The 19,819-nt window shown below is 57.0% G+C and overlaps 2 protein-coding genes across 3 annotated transcripts; both read right to left on the bottom strand.

Annotated features, from left to right (window-relative positions):
* Window positions 1–2,858: 2,858 nt before the first annotated feature.
* Window positions 2,859–6,002, bottom strand: LOC129125912 (regulator of cell cycle RGCC-like). Its single transcript, XM_054641617.2, has 5 exons — window positions 5,847–6,002; window positions 5,110–5,265; window positions 4,558–4,638; window positions 4,197–4,259; window positions 2,859–3,353 (listed from the first exon to the last, which is right to left on the bottom strand). Exons 2-5 carry the CDS (start codon window positions 5,261–5,263, stop codon window positions 3,346–3,348), a joined length of 306 nt encoding a protein of 101 aa, XP_054497592.2. The 5' UTR covers window positions 5,264–5,265; window positions 5,847–6,002; the 3' UTR covers window positions 2,859–3,345.
* Window positions 6,003–7,039: 1,037 nt separating this feature from the next.
* Window positions 7,040–19,764, bottom strand: ARHGAP36 (Rho GTPase activating protein 36). 2 transcript variants are annotated; one of them, XM_054641608.2, is made up of 11 exons: window positions 19,037–19,764; window positions 16,685–16,854; window positions 14,948–15,010; window positions 12,916–13,172; window positions 12,181–12,376; window positions 11,601–11,656; window positions 11,293–11,443; window positions 10,690–10,838; window positions 10,176–10,346; window positions 9,634–9,731; window positions 7,040–8,699 (listed from the first exon to the last, which is right to left on the bottom strand). In XM_054641608.2, the coding sequence occupies exons 1-11, from the start codon at window positions 19,336–19,338 to the stop codon at window positions 8,561–8,563; spliced, it is 1,752 nt and encodes a 583-aa protein (XP_054497583.2). In that variant the 5' UTR covers window positions 19,339–19,764; the 3' UTR covers window positions 7,040–8,560. The 2 variants fall into 2 exon arrangements, with proteins under 2 accessions (XP_054497583.2, XP_054497584.2); XM_054641609.2 differs by lacking the exon at window positions 19,037–19,764 and adding an exon at window positions 18,348–18,453.
* Window positions 19,765–19,819: the final 55 nt, after the last annotated feature.

The raw sequence follows: 19,819 nt of genomic DNA, 5'->3' as shown, positions 1-19,819 counted from the left end.
CCTCCATCCTTTTTTCCTGGGGGTTTGAGAGTGGGGGAAAGCAGGGGGATACAGGCAGCACCTGCCCTGAGGTGGTCCTTTCAGTGGTGCCCTCCATGCAGTACAGGAAGGAGGTGACTGGCTGCCAGCCAGGGCCACCTCCACAAAGCTGTCACCTCCATGTCTCAGCAGGTCCATCTGGGTCCCCAGGAAGGCAGGAGATCTGCTCCAAGCCAGAGCTGCATCCCCCAGCCCAGAAAAGGGGCTCACTGGGGACCGTGGGAGAAAGAGTGTGGGACACACACCTGCCTGCTCTGCCGGCAAACACCCCCATGGGCTGCAGGGGAGCCACAGGGAGCCGGGCTTGGGGGTGCCAGGCTTGGGGGAGCCAGGCCTGTGGGAGCTGAGCTTGGGGGAGCTGGGCTTGGGGGAGCCGGGCCTGAGGGAGCAGCTGCGGGCCCGTGCAGCCACCTCACTGGGGTTACCACTTCCCGCTGCTGCTGCTTCTGAGCAAACCCCCGGGGGCCCTTGGGTTCTGCAGCAGGGAGCAGTGACAGCCTCGCTGGTGGCCCTGTGCAGCAGCACAGCCCCACTCCAGCCTGGCCAAGGCTGCCTTGGATGCTTTTCCTGCTGTGGGGAGCAGGACCCTGGGGAGGAACTGCCTGTATTGCAGGACGTGTGTGTTCGCTCTGATTGATTTTGCAGCACCTCCAGGGCACGTGCAGGGCCACAGAGCCTCCAGCCCAGGAACCCTCTGACCCATACACATTCCTACACACCAGACCCTCCCTCATGGACCCCCCAGCCCCTCAGGCTTGTATCCCCATGAGTGTGGGAGCAAGGTCAGGGTTCCTGCTGGGCTGCACAACAGCCCTTGGACAACTGCTGCTCCATGGGTTGGTGGATGTCACAACCTCCATCTCAGAGCCACTCTGGTGTGTCCCCAAGCTCTTGCTGGGGTTCTCAGGAAAGAAAATCCACCCCTTGTCCCTGCAGAAGAGCTCCAGTGCCCAAAGGGGGTTCTGTACATTGCTTCAGCAAGGTGCAGAAGCCACAGAATCATGGGATCATTTAAGTGGGAAAAGCCTTCCAAGACCATCGAGTCCAACTGTTCCCAGCACAGCAAAAGCCACCATTAATCAATCCATGTCCCCAAATGCCACATCCATATGTTTTTTGAATATTTCCAGGGGTGGGGGGTTCCACCACTGCCCTGGGCAGCCCAGCACAGAGGTTTAGGATGATCTGCTGTCAGCACAGGCTGGGCAGGACAGGGCTGGCATTAGGGTCTCTGTCACCCCATGCACAGAACTGGCACTGTGGAGTGCCCAGTGTCACCCCCTGGGCCCCCAGCCCCGACCTGAGCAGATGCTGAGGTCTGTGTCACTGGGGCAGGAGAGGCTCCTGTGCTGATGGGACAGTTCAGCCATGGGACAGAGGCAGCTCCCACCTACACATCCCGAACCCAAGGGGCTGGACGAGCCCGTGGTGACACCCCAACCTGCTCCTGGCAACCCCCACAACAAACAAACCCCCAGAGCGTCACCAGCGCTGTGCTGTGGCTGTGGGGGTTATCGACCTCAGAAGATTTGGGGCTGGAAAATATTTATTTCTGTAGCTTGGCAACATTTGTCACTGCTGTGGGGGTGGAAGGCGGTGAATGGGACCTGGGGATAGTGACAGCCCGAGCATTGATGTCATCATTGCTGACCATCAGGACCGCGCTGGCTGGGAGGGGTTAAAGCCCCTTCCTGCACAGGCTGGGGAGGAGCTGGTGCAGCCCGGGGGCAGAACAGGACCACGGGGGGGGGGGGACAGACACCAGAGTCAGAGCAAGACAGCGCAAAATGCTGACTGCAGTGACTCAGAGGGGAAAAACGCCCTCAGTGACACAGGAGTTGCTGCCATCACCACAGTGGGACAGTCCCCACACCACCCTGGCTCCAGTGATGGGGGCTGTGTGTCCCCACAGAAGGTCACAGGCTGAGTGTCACAGGCATCTCTGGGTGTCACCACCTTGGCACACACTCACTCCCATCCCCTGGCTGCCCCTTGGGGTCCATTTGGGACAGACATCAGTGGTCACATTACACAACTGCCCAGAGCGTCCCCTTGCTGGCCCTGCCCAGGGGCTGCCACCCTCCTGCTGGAGCAGCACTACCAGGCTGGGATCTGTGTGTACTCAGAGCCTCCCCAGCAGCACTGAGTGCTGGGGCTGGCAGAGGGGGTGTCTGACATCCTCCTGCTCAGCACCCACGCACCAGGGATGAGGGCACAAACTGAAACTGCCCATTTCCTGCTCAGACAAGCTGCAGCAGAGCCACATGTGACCCTGCTCCACATGAGAAAGGGGGACCAGCCACAGGTTCCTCTTCTGTCATCCTGGTGGCACCTCCCAGGATGGGAAACTCCAGGGGGAAAGACTGGAGGGGAATCTCAGGGGGATCCATCATCCCATCCACGGCCAAACCTCACTCAAAGCTCAGCTTGGCACAGGGCTGCAAACCCACATCCCTGGGCCTTGTTCCTGGGCTGCTGACAGGGGCAAGATCCAGGGGAAGTGGCACCAGAGCCCCTCCCTTTGGAAGCAGGAGCCCCAGAGCAGGGCCCTCCATGCCAGAGGGATGACAGGCAGTGTCCATCTCCCTGGGCAGGGGAGGAAGGCACAGACTCTGTGCCCTCTGCCACCCCACACTGTTCCGAGTGCCATGGGCAAGCAGGACAAGGGATTCCTGATATTCCTCTTTAGCCAGGCATGTGCTGCTGAACTTGCTTCCCTGAGGTTTCCCCCTTCTCCAATGCCAGTCCCACCAGCTGGCAGCCCAAGGCATCCCTTCTCCCACCCCTGCCAATGGGAAAAAGATGGACACAGACAGGCAGAGGTTTAAAATCCTGTTCACAGAACCATATGTACAGCACAAAATATATTTTTTACAGTATTTACAGCAGCAGCTGAGGCAAAGGCACTTGGGGGGCAGAGAGGGACCCAATTTGGGGCTCCCCATGCAAAGCAAAGGTCAGCAGTGACAGATGCCACCAAGGAACCAGGCTTCCCAGCCTGGAGGGGACACTGAGGTCACACTGATGTCCTGCAAGTTGATCTTCCCCAAAATTACTCTGGGGGTTTCAGCAGCAGCCCAGCTCCCCCCCAGAGCCCTTGGAGCCACCAGACCCCACGCAGGGCAGGGCCAGGTCCCACCCAGGGCTGTCCTCTGGCAGGGCCTTGTCACCATCGTCCTGCAGCCAGATCTGTCCCCACTGCCCGTCCCTGTCCCCAGAGCCATCCCCACCCCAGCCAGGGGTGCAGAGGCAGCATCAGGGAGACTCAGGGCTGGGGCTGCTCTTCTCCAGACTCCACAGCACAGCTCACATCTCTGCAGGATGACACAGAATATGGTAACAGTCTGCAGGGTTAGAGAAGAAGTCTGGGGCAGGGGGTCAGCTCTGGTCCCCTCCCTCCCTCCCAGCATGGCTGGGGCCTGCAAAGAAACACTTCCCACCAGCCACCTCATTTTGCACACCAGGGATGAGAACAGATAGCAGAACTGTGTGCTGTTGTCTGCGTGGGAGGAAATGTTTTTTAACCAGGTTCTCTCTGTCTCCAGCGTGTCACGCTGTGGGAGGAAATGGCCTCTGCCTCGGTTTCCCCAGCACAGCAGCCATTGGGGACCAGCCAAACTCTCCAGAGCTGCTGGGTACAGCAGCCAAACTCTCCAGAGATGCCAGAGATGCCCACACAGCATCACCCCCTCTCACAGGGACACTCCCAGGCTCTTACCAGGAGGGAAACATCTGGAGAAGGAGAGCATGATCAACAGGCTCCCTGCCACCACACAGACCCACTCTCCTCCTTCCTGATGGGGTAGGTTAGGGTACACCACAAGGGAAGATCCCTTCTTTCCTCCTGCTCACCTTCCCCCCCAGGTAAAGAGCAGCCTCTGAGCAGCAGCTGGAGGGAGGCTGCAGGCAGAGGAGCACAGGCCCTCTGTGCATCTTCCCAAAGACATCAGCAGCTCTGCAGACTGTGCTGTTGGGCTTCACTGCCAGGACTAACCCAGCCTTCATGTCCCCAGTCCCCTCCCCCAGGCACCAGCACTGCACCTCATCTGAGGAAACTGAGGCGCTGGCCAGGCTGTGCCGAGTCAGGGGCAGGGGAGGAGCCCCAGCCCAGGTGTCCCATCCCGTGGGAAGTGCCAGCACCAAGGCTGGGCATGTACCTTCCAAGGCTTTATCCAGGTCTGCAATGAACTCCTCCAGCTCCTGCGTGTCTCCAAGCTTTGCTAGTGGGGAAAAACACGGTCAGGTCTCCCCATTCCCCTCTCACTGGGGAGAGGAGAGACCCCAGCCCCTTGTTCCTAGCACAGCTGCTCCAGCTGTGTTTGTCCCAGCCAGTCCAGCCTCAACTGGGAAAATCCCAATCTAACTTCTGCCCCTTCTAAGCTCCTGCCAGGACACAAGGGCTCATTCCCACTCCGTAGGGCCCCATTGGCACCCCCCTATCCAGGGCTGGCAGTCATTGCCAAGCCCAGCTGAGCACAGAGAAGCCCTGCAAACCCCTTTGGGTGGGGCCAGGCTCACCTTTAGTGGGACAAGTGTCAGCTGGGCTGTTGAGGTGCTCCTCACTGGAGTTGAGGCTGCTTCCTGGGGACGTGCTGGCACCTGCAGAGACAGAGCATCAGTCACTGGCCTGGGCACAGGCACCTGATGAACATTTTGCAGGAACACGGCCCGATCATGCCCATGGCACAGGGTGGCACACTCTTGGAGACCCCATCTGCTCCTCCCCTGCTTCTAGGAATGCTTGGAAAAATGGAACTGAGTTTCTTTCTCAGGTCAAAAACCACCAGAGGTTGCCTGGGCACAGTTACAAGGACGGGGTTATTACAGAGAACTAGGTTATCCCCAGCCCCTCAGGGTCCTGCAGCAGCCTGCCTGGCATAAGGAGTCCTGGCAGATGTTGACAGGTCCTGGGCCAGTATCCAGTGGCCATCCCCCCCATTGCTCACCCAGACCACCAGGGCTGAGTCAGGCAGCATCAGCAGGAAGATGTGCTCCATGGAGGAACCACAGAGCTCCCACCCTGGCAGATGCCATCCTCCCCAAGGCTCCTCACCCCCAGCCCAGACTCACTCTCCAGCTCATCGATGCCACTGTCATACACACTCTGTCCCGCTTTCCTCTTCAGCTCCTCCAGGTGCTGCTGGTACTGACTTGCAGGGCCACGGTCAAAGTCCTCCATGACCTCGTCGAACTCCCTCAGCAGCTCACTGAGCTCCTCAGCCATCGCTGGGGGCAACATGGGGGTGTTGGGGTACCCACCTGGCAGGCAGGGCCAGCAAGAGCCTCTCGGGAGCAGCCCAGGCTGGGGACGGGGCAGAGCCAGGCTCCAGGTCCTGCGGCCAGTGCAGGCAATGCCAGCACTGCTCCGAGCACACCCGGCTCCTCGGACAGCTCAGCCTTCCCTCCAGCTCATCCCACAGCTGGGCTGCGGCCAGCCCAGTAAGAGCTGGTCCTACGCAGGCTTGACAGAATCCCAGAAGGGTTTGAGCAGGAAGGGAGTACAAAGCCCATCCCATCCCATCCCAGCCCTGCCATGGGCAGGGACACCTTCCACTGTCCCAGGGTGCCCCAAGCCCCGATGTCCAGCCTGGCCTTGGGCACTGCCAGGGATCCAGGGGCAGCCCCAGCTGCTCCGGCCAGGCTGGGGCACACGGAGGAGCGCACAATCCTCGGCCAGGGCAGTCCGGGACCCCCGGCTCCATCCCGCTCCCGGGGGTGCCCGGAGGCTGCGGGGGGACGCAGGAGCGGAGCCCCTCGCGGGTTCCGAGGGGGCGGCATCCCCCGGTTCGGTTCGGTTCGGCACTCACCGGCTGCTCGGCTCCCTGCGCTCCGGTCCCAGCGGCAGCAGCGCCTCCCGCTCCGCTCCCGCCGCTTTTGGCCCCGCACCGGGGGCTGGGCGGGGGCTCCGGGAGGCTCCGCCCCCAAACGGCAGCGCTGGACGGGGGGAGTCCCGGGGTCACCCCCCCCAAACACCCCGAACACCCCCGATCAAAAACCCCCTAACAAACACCCCTGAACAAACACCCCCGAACGCCCCCGCCCGGTCTCGCTCCCTCAACACGGGGGTCGGGCTCAACTCCCGGGGAACAAGGGACAGACGGCCTCAAGCTGTGCCAGGGAGGCTCAGGTTGGATATTAGAGAAAATTCCTTCATGGACGGGGCTGTCCGGCCTGGCACAGCTGCCCAGGGCAGTGGTGGAGTGCCCGTCCCTGGAGGGATTTCAAAGCCGTGTGGATGTGGCACTTGGGGACATGGGTCGGGGTGGCCTTGGCAGTGCTGGGGGATGGTTGGACTTGGTGCTCTTGCAGTGCTTTTCCAACCTCAGCGGTTCCACAGTTCTCTCCCACAGGTTTCCCAGAGAGCTGTGAAGCCCAGAGCTCTGTGTTTGGTCCCTGCCATGGATCCTGGTCGGCAGCGTGAGGGAGACACAGGAATTTAAAAAAGAGGAGCTCGGGCTCTGCTTTCCTTGCTGTTGACTCTAAAGCCACCCATGGATCCGAGCAGCCAGTCCCACTCCTGCAGATTCTTCCTGTTGTACCCTCATACAAGCCCTAGGCCTGGCTCTGCCCCACCAGTCTGAGGGACTCAAGGGGGCTTTGGTGGGGCTGGAACTAAAAACCAGCCAGAACCTCCCAACAGCAGCAACTGCCCCCAAAAACAGCAACTTCTGCCCTAAACAGCAATGACACCCCCAAACAGTGATCAGCCCCAAAACAGTGACCAGCTCCTGAGAGCCACCACCCCCCCCAAAGCAGACTCCCCCAAACATTCACCACTGCCCCAAAAGCAACCACCCCCCCTCAAGAAGAGACCCCCAACAGCAGCAGCCCCTCCTGTGCCAGCACTGGGGATCAGGAAGGATCAAGGCAGAACCTTCCTTGTCATTTCTGAGGTGACCCCCAAGGCTTGCAGGGGCAAAGAGCCCCTGAGAACAGAACCTGGAGCAAAAGCCAGCCAGCCCCTCCAGAGCGGGTCCAGAGCAACACCAAGGCTCCATGATGAGATGTGCAGCTGGCTGGGGAGGGGGTTTATTTCATTTCGTGAGGCTGGAATGGAGCAGCTCCGGGCCAGCCCCGGGCGCTCCGGCAGAGTCTCGGTGCAGCCGCACGGGGGCCGGGCCAGGTCGGTGCCGGGCTGCCCTCAAGCGGAGTTTGCAGCAATATCGCATCAACGCTGCCAGGGATAAACACCCTACGGCGACTTGGATGGCTCTGCAGCAGCCAGAGAAAGCTGGTGCTTCCCCCCATTGAGCTCCCCGTGTCCCCCTGCCCCCGTTATGGTGCTGGGAAAGTGAAATCCAGCAGGACTTTTCCTGCACAGAGCTGCCTCCTGTGTCAGCATCCCTGTTCCATCCTAGGATCATGGAATCACAGAATGGCTTGGGTGGGAAGGGACCTTAAAGTCCATCCCACTCCACCCCCTGCCATGGGCAAGGACACCTTTCACTATCCCAGGCTGCTCCAAGCCACATCCAACCTGGCCTTGGACACTTCCAGGGATCCAGGGGCAGCCACAGCTGCTCTGGGCAACCTGTGCCAGTGTTTTACCACCCTAGGAAGGAATTCGAAAGGCTGGGGGCTGCTCTTGCAGCAGGTACAATCCCACCCAGAGCAGTGGCTGGATACAATGTTGATTTCACAGCTGACATTCAAGCGTTCCTGGAACCTTCCACAGCCTCATGGTGTCCCAAATTTATCTGCTCCTCCAGACACAACAGCTCTGCTGCTCTCTGGAGCTTATCAGCTCCCAGGGGGTCTCACCAGCTATCTCACAGCACAGGCTCCTCTGGGAAATGCTTCCCCACCCATCCCAACTGTTCTGATCTGCAGGGAAGGGACCTTTGCAAAATAAGAGCCCAGCCCTGAGTAGGGCACCTGAGAAGGTCTGGGTGTCTTCAGACCATGACTGGGTGCAGGCTGTGATAGAATATGGAATACTGTTTACAGAAGTACTGTTTTGTCCCCAGAAGTGCCCTGCTGTGGCTGCCCCATCCCTGGAAAAGTTCAAGGCCAGAAGGCCAGGCTGGATGGGGCTTGGAGCAGCCTGGTGCAGTGGAAGGTGTCCCTGCCTGAACCAGAGCCTCACCACCCTCACAGGGAAGAATTTCTCTGAATATCCCAGGAATATCCCAATTTCTCTCTCTGGCAGTGGGAAGCCATTCTCCTTGTCCTGTCCCTCCAGGCCCTTACAAAAGCATTTGGATACATGGATAAGGTCCCTCTGAGCCATCTCTTCTCCAGGCTGAGCAGTCCCAGCTTCCTCAGCCTGTCCTCCCAAGAGTGCCCACAGGTGTAGGGATGGCAAGCCATTCCTGAGGTGCTGTGAGGAGGAGGTGGCAGGGGAGGGCTGTGCTGAGGATGTGGCAGTGGTTGGTCCCACAGGGAGGTGTCAGCCTGGCAGGTGACCCCCGAGTACAGCTCTGCCCCCAGGGCACAGGCACAGGGGCTGCCCCCAAAGTGAGGCAAGGGCTGGGTTTTGTGGGAAAAGCTGCCTGGTTTTGTCCAGAGAGCCTGGGCAGGGCTAGATGCCAACATGCAGGTTTAGGAAGGAGACACTGCTGTAGAGCTCCGAGCAGACCGAGCCTCGCTCCAGGCTGTGTGTCCAGCCAGACAGCGCGGACGGAGCCAGCTCCTCCCCGGGATCCTCACGCTCTGGGCTCCTAAGGAAGCAAAAAAGAGAGAGATGCTGTTAGCAAATGCTTCTACTGCCTACTGCACTCCCAAATGGACTCAAGCAGTGATCCCAAAGACTGCCATCTCCAGACAGTCCCAAAAGGAATGTGAACACAAACCAGAAGCTGTAACATGGATCACAGAATCCCAGGTTTGGGTTGGAAGGAACTTTGAAGAGCATCTAGTCCATGGGCACAGATACCTTCCACTAGATGGGGTTGCTCCAAGCCCCATCCAAATTGGTATGGAAGTGGCCTGTGGTCCAGGAAAACCCTTCCCACAGGACAATTCATGTTTACTGAAGAGTCACCAGGTCTACTGAAGGCTCTTGAGCATCCTCTGCTTCCCAGGATCCCCTGTTTTCAACCATTCCCTACTTCCAACCCCAGGGAGCAAACCCCCTCCTTCATTATGTGCCATGGTGGACCCAGCTCATGGGATGTGAGGTCCTTTCAGCCACCACCTTTAACCTTAGGGAAGGCCACGAGCTCTAGTTCTGAGCCTCAGTGGGAATGTCCCAACTTGTACCCAAAATGTGGATGTATGGACAGAGCTGGTAGCCCCACACAGACACCCGGGGCAGGCAAAGACTGCAGTGAAACACGGACACCAAGGACAGAGGAGGTTTGGAGAAGGCTGGTGGTGGAGCAGGAATCAACGTGTGACACTGAGAGGCAGGAGCAGGGGAAGGGCTGGGCAGGAGCTGTGTGGACACCAGAGAGAGAGCTCTGGAGAGAGCTGGTACAGGATGAGGAGCAAACAGGGAGAGCAGGGAGCTCTGAGGGATGGAAAGGATGGAGTGTGAAGGGCTTTAGCTGAGGAGCTGTGACCAGGGCGCTGTAGGAAGGAGCAGTCTGGAGGAAGATGAGCAGGGTGTGCTGCCACTTGTCCCTGTGCCCTGAGGAGCCCTCGGGCACTTACGGCACGTCAGGGAACTTCCTGCGCAGCAGGTACTCGATGACATCGGGGTCTGTCTGGAACAGCCTCCTCAGCACGTCACACTGCATCTCTGGGGACACCTGGGGAGACACGGCCACACCACTCGTGGGGCCACTCTCGGCAGGAAGCTGAGCAGAGGCAGCCAAGGAAGGACCCCAGGACATGGTCACAGACCCAGCACGTTGGTGTCACACCCCACACACCTCCCAGGGGCTGCAGGATCTCAGCTCCTGCTTTCCCTCCACTATCCCCAGTCCTCTGACTCCCTGCAGGCCACAAAAATTGCTATAAGGCTTTTTGGGGACCTGAAATGTCCCATTCAAATAGACCTGAGGGGATTCTTACTGCTGCCTGCGAGTGCCCTGTGGGATGGTGGAGAGAGGATGGAGCCAGAGCCTTCCCAGAGGATGGGCACAGACCAAGGGGTGCATCTCTGACAGGGACAAAATCCTTCCCCTGCTGCTCTTGAAAGAGTTGAGAGGGAAGGAGGGGCTGGAGGGGCTGCCCTGAGGAGCCCCACGTACCATGAACAGGGAGTGATGGTGCTCAATCAGCCTCTGGAGCACCAGGATTATGGCAGCACTGTCCTCAAAGTTCAGGGCACCAGCATCTTTCTCTCCAGGCTTCTCCTTCTGCAGGATGTTGGGACCAAAGACTGTAGCCAGGTTTGACACTGTCATTTTATTCCCAGGGATCTACAAGGAAGAACCAAAGAAACCTGTGGACTGTGGATGTAGTGGCATGGGATGTCCCAGGATGTCCTCACCCACCCCAGGGCAGGAACACAAGGGCGAGGTGAGGGTGAGATGTTGGTCTGGGTCCAGCTTGGTCCTCTCTGAGCTGGTGGCAGGGCCAGCACAAAGGGCTTGAGGTTCTGGAGCACACACTCATCCCATCCCCACCTTTTCCAACCACAATGATCCCAGGATTCCATGAAGGATTTGTTTTCTCCCCCAAGCTTGCAGCAGCCCCACTCAGTTGCAGCCACAGCAGCCCGAGCACCTTTCCAGGGCAGCCCCTCGGGAGCAGCAGCCTCACCTGACGGCCCTCGGGGTCCCAGGAGCTCTCAGCGTGCCGGGCCACCTCGGCCAGGAAGCGCAGGAGGCGCAGCAAGGTGTCACTGTGGCACGGGGGCAGCAGGAACAGCAGCAGCTGCAGCGTGTCCAGCTGGGCCTGCCCCTCCAGCGCTGGGGAGAGCAGTGTTAGTGAGGGTCCCAGCCCACCAGGCACTTCCAGCCCTCCTCCACATGCTTGGGAATGAGCTCTGGTGGGAGCCAGGCTGCTGTCCCACCCTTCCTCCCATGGGATGGAGAACCCAGCAAGAGCTGTGGTGTTGTTGGATATTGCACAGCCACACAGCCAAAGACTGTCACGGACCAGAGGGATGTTTAGAGTCCCATTCAAAAGAAATCAAACAAAACCCCCACCAAATCCACTGATTACAGTAACTGCATGTGGCAGTGCCAGGGAGCACAACACCCATCCCAGAAGCTTTGGAAAAGAAGGGTGGTGAGGAAGGATCCATTCCTGGCAGTGTCCAAAGTCAGGCTGGACAGGACTTGGAGCAACCTGACCAAGTGAGAGGTGCCCCCAACACAAATCCTCCTGCAGCTGTGCAGGCTCTGCCCCACAGGTACTCACTGGCTGTGCTGAGGAAGGCTCCATAGAGCTCTCTGGGAATCAGGGAATCAGGCATATCCCGGAGAAACTCTTTGAGCAGGGCAGCCACATCATGAACACTTTGATGCTCATCCAAGAAAACATCCAGCCCTCGGTCAAACTCCTCCCTCAGCTTGGAGATGGAAGAAATGGGAAGGATGAAAATCACAGTCTGTTCTAGTCTGTTTCAGACCTCTCCACACCAATATCAGCTCTATCCATCCCCATCCACACGAGCCTCTATCCCCGACAAGGCACAGCCAGAGGATGCAGTGAATGCCTCCCTTTACCTGCTGGACTCTTTTCTTGGAGCTTCCAACACGGAAGATGCCAACAGTTTGGAGCCCTGGGGGACAGAGAGGTTAGTGCTGTGCATTCCCACTGCTCCCTGCCACCCTGGCTGCTCCTGGGAGCACCTCAGCACCGTGGTAGGGCTTCTCTTACATGGCTTTCCCTTCTCCAGGCAGTGAGGAAAAGGAAAGGCTGTGGAGCCATGAGATTTCCTTGGGTTGGCTGTGGGAAGGGAGGAGATCCCGTCCCTACAGTCACTGTAAGCAAGGGCTAGATGTGCAGCAGAGGTTGAGGCACCAGGAGATGGTCACTGACACACACAGTGACATTCCCTCCTCTGTAGCATTCCCCTCTGGTGCTGCATCCAACCCAGAGGACTCTCCACAGGAGGCTTTTTGGAAGATGCCCTGCCCCAGGACTCACAGAAGCATTCAGGTTGGGAATGACCTCCAAGACCATCGAGTCCAACCTTCGGGTGAATCCCACGGTGCCCATTAAACCTGGCCTTCCTCCCACCTTGGGGGTGGTCAGGCCAGGATGTCCTGGTGGCCACACACAGGGAGTTTTTCCAGCCCTTACCGTGCATCTCAAGGTGAGTGCAGCACCTGTCCACAATCCGTGGCACCTGCCAGGTGATGGGGTTCAGGCTCAGCTGCTTCTTCTTGCCACGGCTCCTGCGAGGGTCCAGCTCATGGGGGTGTGAGAGCTGCAGGGCCTCCAGCAGCTCAGAGGCATTGTCACTCAGGTCCGTGATGGAATCCACAGACATGGCCCCCTGTGATGGAGCAGAGGGAATTTGGAGGTGGCAGGAATGACCCCACAGATCTGTCACTGCCGTGACCTCACGGGTTTCTGGGAAAGGGCAGCATCCAGTGCCACCCCTGCCATGGGCAGGGACACCTTCCACTGTCCCAGGCTGCTCCAAGCCCCAGTGTCCACCCTGATCTTGGACACTGCCAGGGATCCAGGGGCACCCACAGCTTCTCTGGGCACCCTGTGCCAGGGCCTCCCCATCCGTATGGGGAAGAATTCCTTCCCAATATCCCATCCATCCCTGCCCTCTGGACCCTTAAATGTCCCCCTGGTAACCTCATCTCCATAAGAGCTTTGCTAGTGAGGGTCCTCCCACTCCTCACAGTCCATCTCTGAGGGCGCTGGGGACATCACCATTTCCCTGAGGACAGACTGGGACCGGCCCAGCCTGGGACACAACCCACTCAGTCAGTAAGAAAAAATCCTGGAAAATCCCATTTATTGCCAAATTCAGATGCCCCCATCCCACAGCACCACCACAGCCCATTTTGGGGACCATACCCTCCGCTGGCTCCAGGAGCTCTTGTCCACAAGCACTGGGGAAAGCGGCTCCTCTGGGCAGCCCCCGTCGGGTGCCCGGATGCAGCTGGTGCCCATTCCCAGCCTCCTGTGCCTCTGGGCCCGGAACCTCGTCACCGTGGCCTCCACCTCCAGGCAGAGCCGCCGGCTCCTGCCCACGGCCTCCTGCAGCTGCCGGCAGGCGCGGTCGTTGGCGATGACCTGGGCGAGCGGCACCCCGAAGGTGTGGGGAGAGCAGTCTGGGGGAACAGGGCAGGGAGGGAATTGCAGTGAGGGAGCTGCAGGGATGAACCCCCGTGTCCTGCCCCCAGGAGCGCCTGGAGCGCACGGTGCTGTCCCAGGGAGCCAGGCAATCCCCAAGGGAGCTGCTCCTCCTGGAGAGCAGGAAAGGTGTGGTGGGACCCTGGGTGCCAAAGAGCCAAGGGGGGGGGGGCACCCCATGGGAAATGGGGGGCTGGGGGGACAGGGAGGAGACACAGGGCCCTGCTCTGTGGGCTTGTTGGAGCCCGTCCCAGTTTTTCCAGGAGTTTCCTTCCTTTGACTGGCTACAGCCCCATGAAGATGCCATGGCATCTATGAAGCAACAACTTCATAAATCACCAAAAGATCCTTTCCAAATTCTAACTGTGAGAAATGGACTTGTAGAGAGTTCTCAGGGCCTAACAGAAGGCCCACACAGTGTACATCCATATGCAGACTTTGAGACAAGAAATGCTGACTTAGAAATACCATAGAATAAGACAGATATTGTTGAGAGAAAAATGGAGCTAGAAAAAAGTTTCAAAAGATGACCTTACAAATAAGACTAGATACTTTAGAGAAATAAAACTATGAAAAATGCATTATATCAGGACCCATGAGGGGTAGTTTTAGATGATTGGCTTTAAGACATCTACAGCATGGCGTGGCAAAAAGCTGATAGGCCAAGAAAGACTCATAGTGTATTGTAATTAGGAAATAGTTGGTTTCTGATTGTGATGGCATGAATTATAACATCTGTGCTGTCTCACCCTTCTCATGAGACTGAAAATGGAAAAAAAGATTTTAAAATGCCTCTCAGCTGCCCCATCTCAAGATCAAGAAGAGAGTATTGTCCAACAAACTGGTGCCCCGTGTGGGGAGCAGATAACTCAACTAAACTGTCTGACCTGCCAGAAAGCCCCAAGGTCATTTTTGTGAAGTGTTGCTGAGACAAGCATGAATCCTGGGATCATAACTCTTGCAAGAAGAGAGAAGTTGGATTTCTGCCCTCGTCGCTGGCTCGATCAGGACAGAGATCCAACAAGGACTTGCCTGTTGCTCAACATCAGGTAAGACTCAGGGAACATGTTAGGACACAAGATGTCCAATTTGCCTGGAGATATTTATAAAACCTTAAAGATCTGGTCAAATCTAATTCCTGTAACGTTTCAAAATCTGAGTTAAAGGACTTACTATTATGCATTCAGAAGCGGTTTCCAGCTGCGGATGAAGCTTCTATGTTATCACTCCCTCTCTGGGAACATTTGGGATTGAAACTATACAATGCTTTTACTACAGACAGAGATCAAACAGCTACTAAGTGCTACCAGCATGTTGTACAATGATCGATATGTTTAAGCATTGTACTAAGTAAAATACGAGGCATTAATTTCAGCAGTTTCCTTGAATGGGTTTTGTACTGGTGTGGGGAAGCTCATTCCCACCTGGCTCTGCTCTAGGATTCTGTGTACCCCAGGGTTGTCACTGAGGTCCTTCAGAGGATGCTAAGATAGAACTGGAGGTAACAAGAGTGGGGCAAAATGGGCAGATAGACGCATTTATAGGTGTTCACCTTGAAAATGCATTTCACATTGCACACATTCCACACACCTTTCCGTCCTTCCAGGCTCCATCAAGCTCGTGCCATTCCAAGAACAGCAAAACAACTGTGATGAAGCATCCTACTGGATTCAGGCACCTCCCACCCCACCAAAAATCATCCATTCCCCCTGAGAGCAGGGACTAAAGCCCAGGTAAAAGTGAGGCTGCTCACCTTTCCTCTCCTTCGAGAAGCTCTCCAGCTTCTGCCGGATGGATTTAATGCCTTTGGAGCCATCTAGGAGGAGAAGAAAAGGGGAAGGTTCAGCACCAGCATCTTGGGGCTCAGTATAGGCTCCCTATCCCTCTGCAGCCTCCAGCCAGGGGACACTGCAGTGACAGCCATGGCCCTGAGAAGATCCGGGAGTGTCCTGGGACACACAGTGGGCAGCAGCTGCCCAAGGACCAGCCCTGGAGATGGACATCACTGCTTGGAGAATATTCCCAGAGATGGGCACCATCCTCTGTGGGTGAAGGGATGGAGGGACCCCATGGCTCTAGACGAGCAGTGAGACCCAGAAAGGCTTTGGGGAATGTTTTACAGAGCACAGACATAAAAAGTTGTACAAAACACCATCACAAATCCCATCCTGCTCTGTAGGAATCCCACCTCACACATCCAGCAGCAGTGAACTAAGAATTCACTCACTGCCCACCCTAAATCCTTCCAGGACACATCACCCTATTCTGGCTCGTACTCTTCATTCCTGAAGAATTCTCTTCCTAAGAACAGCTTATATCTACTTGTTTGGGTTATTTTGTAGGACTTAGAGGAAAGCTCTGACAGCTGGAATGAGGAACATGAGTAGAAGCCAGCATAAATTATCCAGCAGCACACTGACCAACCAGGAAGGAAATACTGGGGTCTGGGGCTTTTTTTGGCACCGCACTGGTCCCTAGAGGAGCTGCTGCTGCAGGGTGTCACTGCAAGAGGGATTACAACAGTCCAAAATAAAACAAAATAGAAAAGGAATCAGGATGTTTGTGGTCAAAGTCCTCCAGGGCTGCAGCCCTGGAGCAACTGGGAGTTCTGGGAAGGAGAGGGGAGCTGTGCTGGACTCTTCATGATGCCGTTTCATGGCATGAAATCTTTGGGATATTAAGGTGGGAAGCCAGACTTGGGTGCCACCTCAAGCAGTTGGTGCTCAGTGTGAGGGAAATGCCCCATCCCTGGGAGAGGATCCCAGAGACCTGGAGCCTCCATCCTGCCCTGGAGTGCCAGGACTGAAAGGAGGGCTGGAGACCCCCAGGCTCCCTCTGCACCCCCAGCCCCAGACCTGGTGAGCTGGTGGCATCCCCTGCCCTGCTGGGATGCCAAAATATGGCCCAGGGCACAGGAGGCACATCAAGTGGATAAGAAGTGGATTTGGGAAGGAGTCTGGGAACCACAACTCTCTGGGTTTGCTGGTGGGGGACACAGTCAACCCCAGGAACCCTGACAGGGCCTCTGTGCTCAGTTCCTGTGGAGATCCTAAATTTATTCACCCTTTTATGTGCCAGTGAATTATCCACTCTCCCATAAGTCCCTTTCCAGCATCAGGACTTAGTGCTGGCCATGGATCATAACAGCAAATCCCGTCCCACCCCAAGGGCACTCAGACAATCCCAGTGGAGACCTCGCCAAGTTGTCACATGTGGTTTGAGTTTGGGGGTTGGAGGGTCACATTCTCACACTGCTGCGGACACATAAACCCCTCCACAGGCTGATCAGGCCTTCAGGGCTCAGAATAAAGCAGGAATGAGAAATAGAATGGACCAAAATATGTCACAATTGTCTCTCCATAACCATCATCCTGGGTTGTGGTGCGGGGGTGAGCAGCATGAATGGCTCAGCCTCAGCCCCCCTTGGCAGGAGCCTCCTGTCCTGTCCTCTCCCATCCTGTCCCTCCTCTCCCCTCCTCTCCCCCTGTACCTCTGTCCAGACTGAGATGCCCCACGGGCAGCCTCTCCTGCAGCTGGAACAGCGCCAGCTCCTGCAGACTGGCCCTCTCCAGCTCGGACAGGCTCTGCAGGGCCACGGGCTGCATCCCAGGGCTGGGGCCTGGCACAGGGGGTGAGCCAAAGGTCCTCTGGAAAACACACCTGTGTGAAAGGAACACATGGCAGCGACACCTGCTTTAGGAGAGAAACTGCTGGGAGCACCCCAGGGAGTCTTTGCAGGAGACATTTGTCCCTCTGTCAGCTCTCCAAAGAGCCAGTGGGGTTGCAGAGCCCCAGCCACATCATCTCACTTCAACCTTCCAAGCAAAGGCCTTGGAGGCATCAGGAGAGATATTTAGATTTGATATTGGGAAGGAATTGTTCCCTGTGAGGGAGGACCTGGCACAGGGTGCCCAGAAGAGCTGTGGTTGCTCTGTCCTTGGAAGTGTCCATGGCCAGGTTGGACAGGGCTTGGAGCAGCCTGCACTGGTGGAAAAGGTCTCTGCATGGAAGGAGATAAGCTTTAAGATCTCTCCCAAATTCTATCATTTATCTCTTTTAAATCACAAACAACTGCACATGACCAGAGGTGCCAAAGCCCTTTACCTCAGGCACAGGCTGGACCACAGACCATGGACACACCCTGGGCACCCCATCTCCTCTCCCAGAGCTTTGGGGAGCCCTCCCTGTTGTGTGCAGGCTCTGGGAGAGCCCACACAGGGACCTGGCTCCTCACCCCACACTGACCTGGCTGCCTCCAGCGGTGCCACCTCCTCCTGGTGCCACCACCCCAGCACCACCCGGCACGGTCCAAAGAGCAACAGCAGCCCCAGAGAGAAGAGAGGACTGAGGTCAGAGTACAGGCTCTGAAAAGAACCTCCCCAAAGAGGCTTAAGGCAAGAATGAAAAATAAATGCCTGGAAGTCTCAAAGGATGCAGTGAGACCCCCAGGAACGGGACAGGGCTCATGTGTCAGTCTCTGCCCCCCCTCTGGCCCCTGAGACTGGTTCCTTCTGGCCAGGTTTGAAATCTCAGTTTCTAAAGGTTAGAAATTAGAAATTTAGAAATTAGAATTTAGAAAATTACATAAATTAAAGAAGAAAACAAATATAAAGGAGTTGTTCAGAGTTCCCTGTAAGTGGACACTGAAAAGGGAATTCACCTACATCATAGAATCCCACACTGGTTTGGATTGGAAGAGACCTCAAAAACCATCTCATTCCACCCCTGCCATGGCAGGGACACCTTCCACTGTCCCAGGCTGCTCCAAGCCCCATCCAACCTGGCCTTGGGCACTTCCAGGGATCCAGGGGCAGCCACAGCTGCTCTGGGCACCTGTGCCAGGGCCTGCCCACCCTAGGATGGAATTCCTTCCCAATATCCCATCTATCCCTGCCCTCTATCAAATTAAAGAGACACAATGCAGGGATTTTTATAACTTCCATGCTGCTCCCCTGGGATGGCATAGGGCAGGAAACTCCTTGGCTGTCACAGATGAGAGCATCTCCATACGCCAGGGACAGCTCCATGCCTCTGCTGCATCCGGAGGTCCCAGCAGGGCGGGAGCAGCTCTGCTGTGCATGGATGGATGGATGGATGGATGGATGGATGGATGGATGGACATACCCCCAGAGAGACACACTATAGGGAGTTACCTTTGTGCAGGTGAAGCCCCACACTCCAGCAGAGCTCACGGCCACATCCCCAGCCTGAGCAGAGTCCTGGGGGATGCGGCCGCCATGGGGTGAGGAGGAGGAGGAATCCCAGTCAGAGAGGGAGCAGCAGAGGGAAGGCAGGAAGGAGAAGGCTGGACAAGCTGCTGCTTATCTGCCCACCCACAGGCGCCACTTGAGGAGCCCTGTGACATGCCACCATCACTGGTGCTGCCAAAACTCATCCTCCAGGAGTTAACCCCAAACACCTGTCCTGCTTGTCAGCCCAGGTGTGGATTTATGTCCCTGGGAAGAGCTGAGATGGGGACCAGCACCTCCAAGCCAGAGGCACAGGAGCAGCGTGGGTGTCCCTGCAGGGGACAGGGATCAGTGATCCCTGTGAATCCCATGGGACAGGAGAGCTCACTCATCCTGGACGGGCACCAGGCTCCCCACAAGAAATGCTGGCCCACAGTGGGGGCAAAGGCAGAGCCCCACAAAAACCCTCCTTTGGAGGGGATGCCAGAGCAGGAATCTCACTAACTCAAAAACAGGACTGGTGCTTATTTCAGGAAATCTCATGGGGAAAGCTCAGTGCAGCTGCCCCCTCCATTCCCAAGGAGCAGCGGCTGCTCCCCCAGTCTCAGCTGCAGTTTCTCTCTTCCCAGCTGGAACAAAGGGCCCACGTTTACCTTGTCCTCTTGCAGCAGCACCAGCAGCTCCTGGATGTCCCAGCTCCTCCTTTGGGACAATGGCTTTCACAGCAGCATCTCCTCAAAGGCTCCAGGGGCCCTTCCAGCCCACAGACGGGAGGAGAAGTGGGGAAGTGATGGAAAGGAGCTGCCACAGCCAAGGGGAGGAGAGAGGGGATGAGAATGTGGATTTTCTGCCAAAGAAATGAGAGCCAGAAACAGCGTGTGGAGAGAGAGCAGGGCTGGATGGAAGGAACTGCTCTTCCCACGCTGGACACAGAGCCTTGGCAGGGATTGCTCATTGCTCAATCCCCTCCATCCTCAGCTTTTCCTGCTCCCATCCATGAGCAACCAGGACACCCCCAAAGCATCAGCTGTGCTGCCAGGTAAAACCTAAACTGGGAACGTGCAGCCTGGGCTGGTTGGGGAGGGCCAGTGGATGATTCCCACCTCAGCTCTCCATGCAGACCTTCCTGGAGCTCCACCATGGCATCTTCCCCATGACAGTGTCTGACAGGGTCTGGCATAGGCTGGGCACATGGATGCTCTCCACATCCAGGGTCCCTGCAGAGCTCTGCTGTTGAGGAGCTCACAGACCTCATGGGGTGGATCTACAGCTCAGGTTATTCCCAGAGGGTTACAGACCTTGGAGAGCCTCCCAAACCTCTACCAACACCCAAAATCAGCACTTCCTTGCCAATTAACACACTCCTTGCCTTGAGCCCTTTGGGGGCCACAGCCGGGCTCCTGGCCCATGATCATGGAATGGTTTGGGTTGGAACA

The sequence above is a fragment of the Agelaius phoeniceus genome, chromosome 14, assembly GCF_051311805.1.
Source record: "Agelaius phoeniceus isolate bAgePho1 chromosome 14, bAgePho1.hap1, whole genome shotgun sequence".
Classification (NCBI taxonomy): Eukaryota; Metazoa; Chordata; class Aves; order Passeriformes; family Icteridae; genus Agelaius; species Agelaius phoeniceus.
The sequence above is the reverse complement of the archived record's forward strand: the minus strand, read 5'-3'. Positions and strand labels throughout refer to the sequence as shown.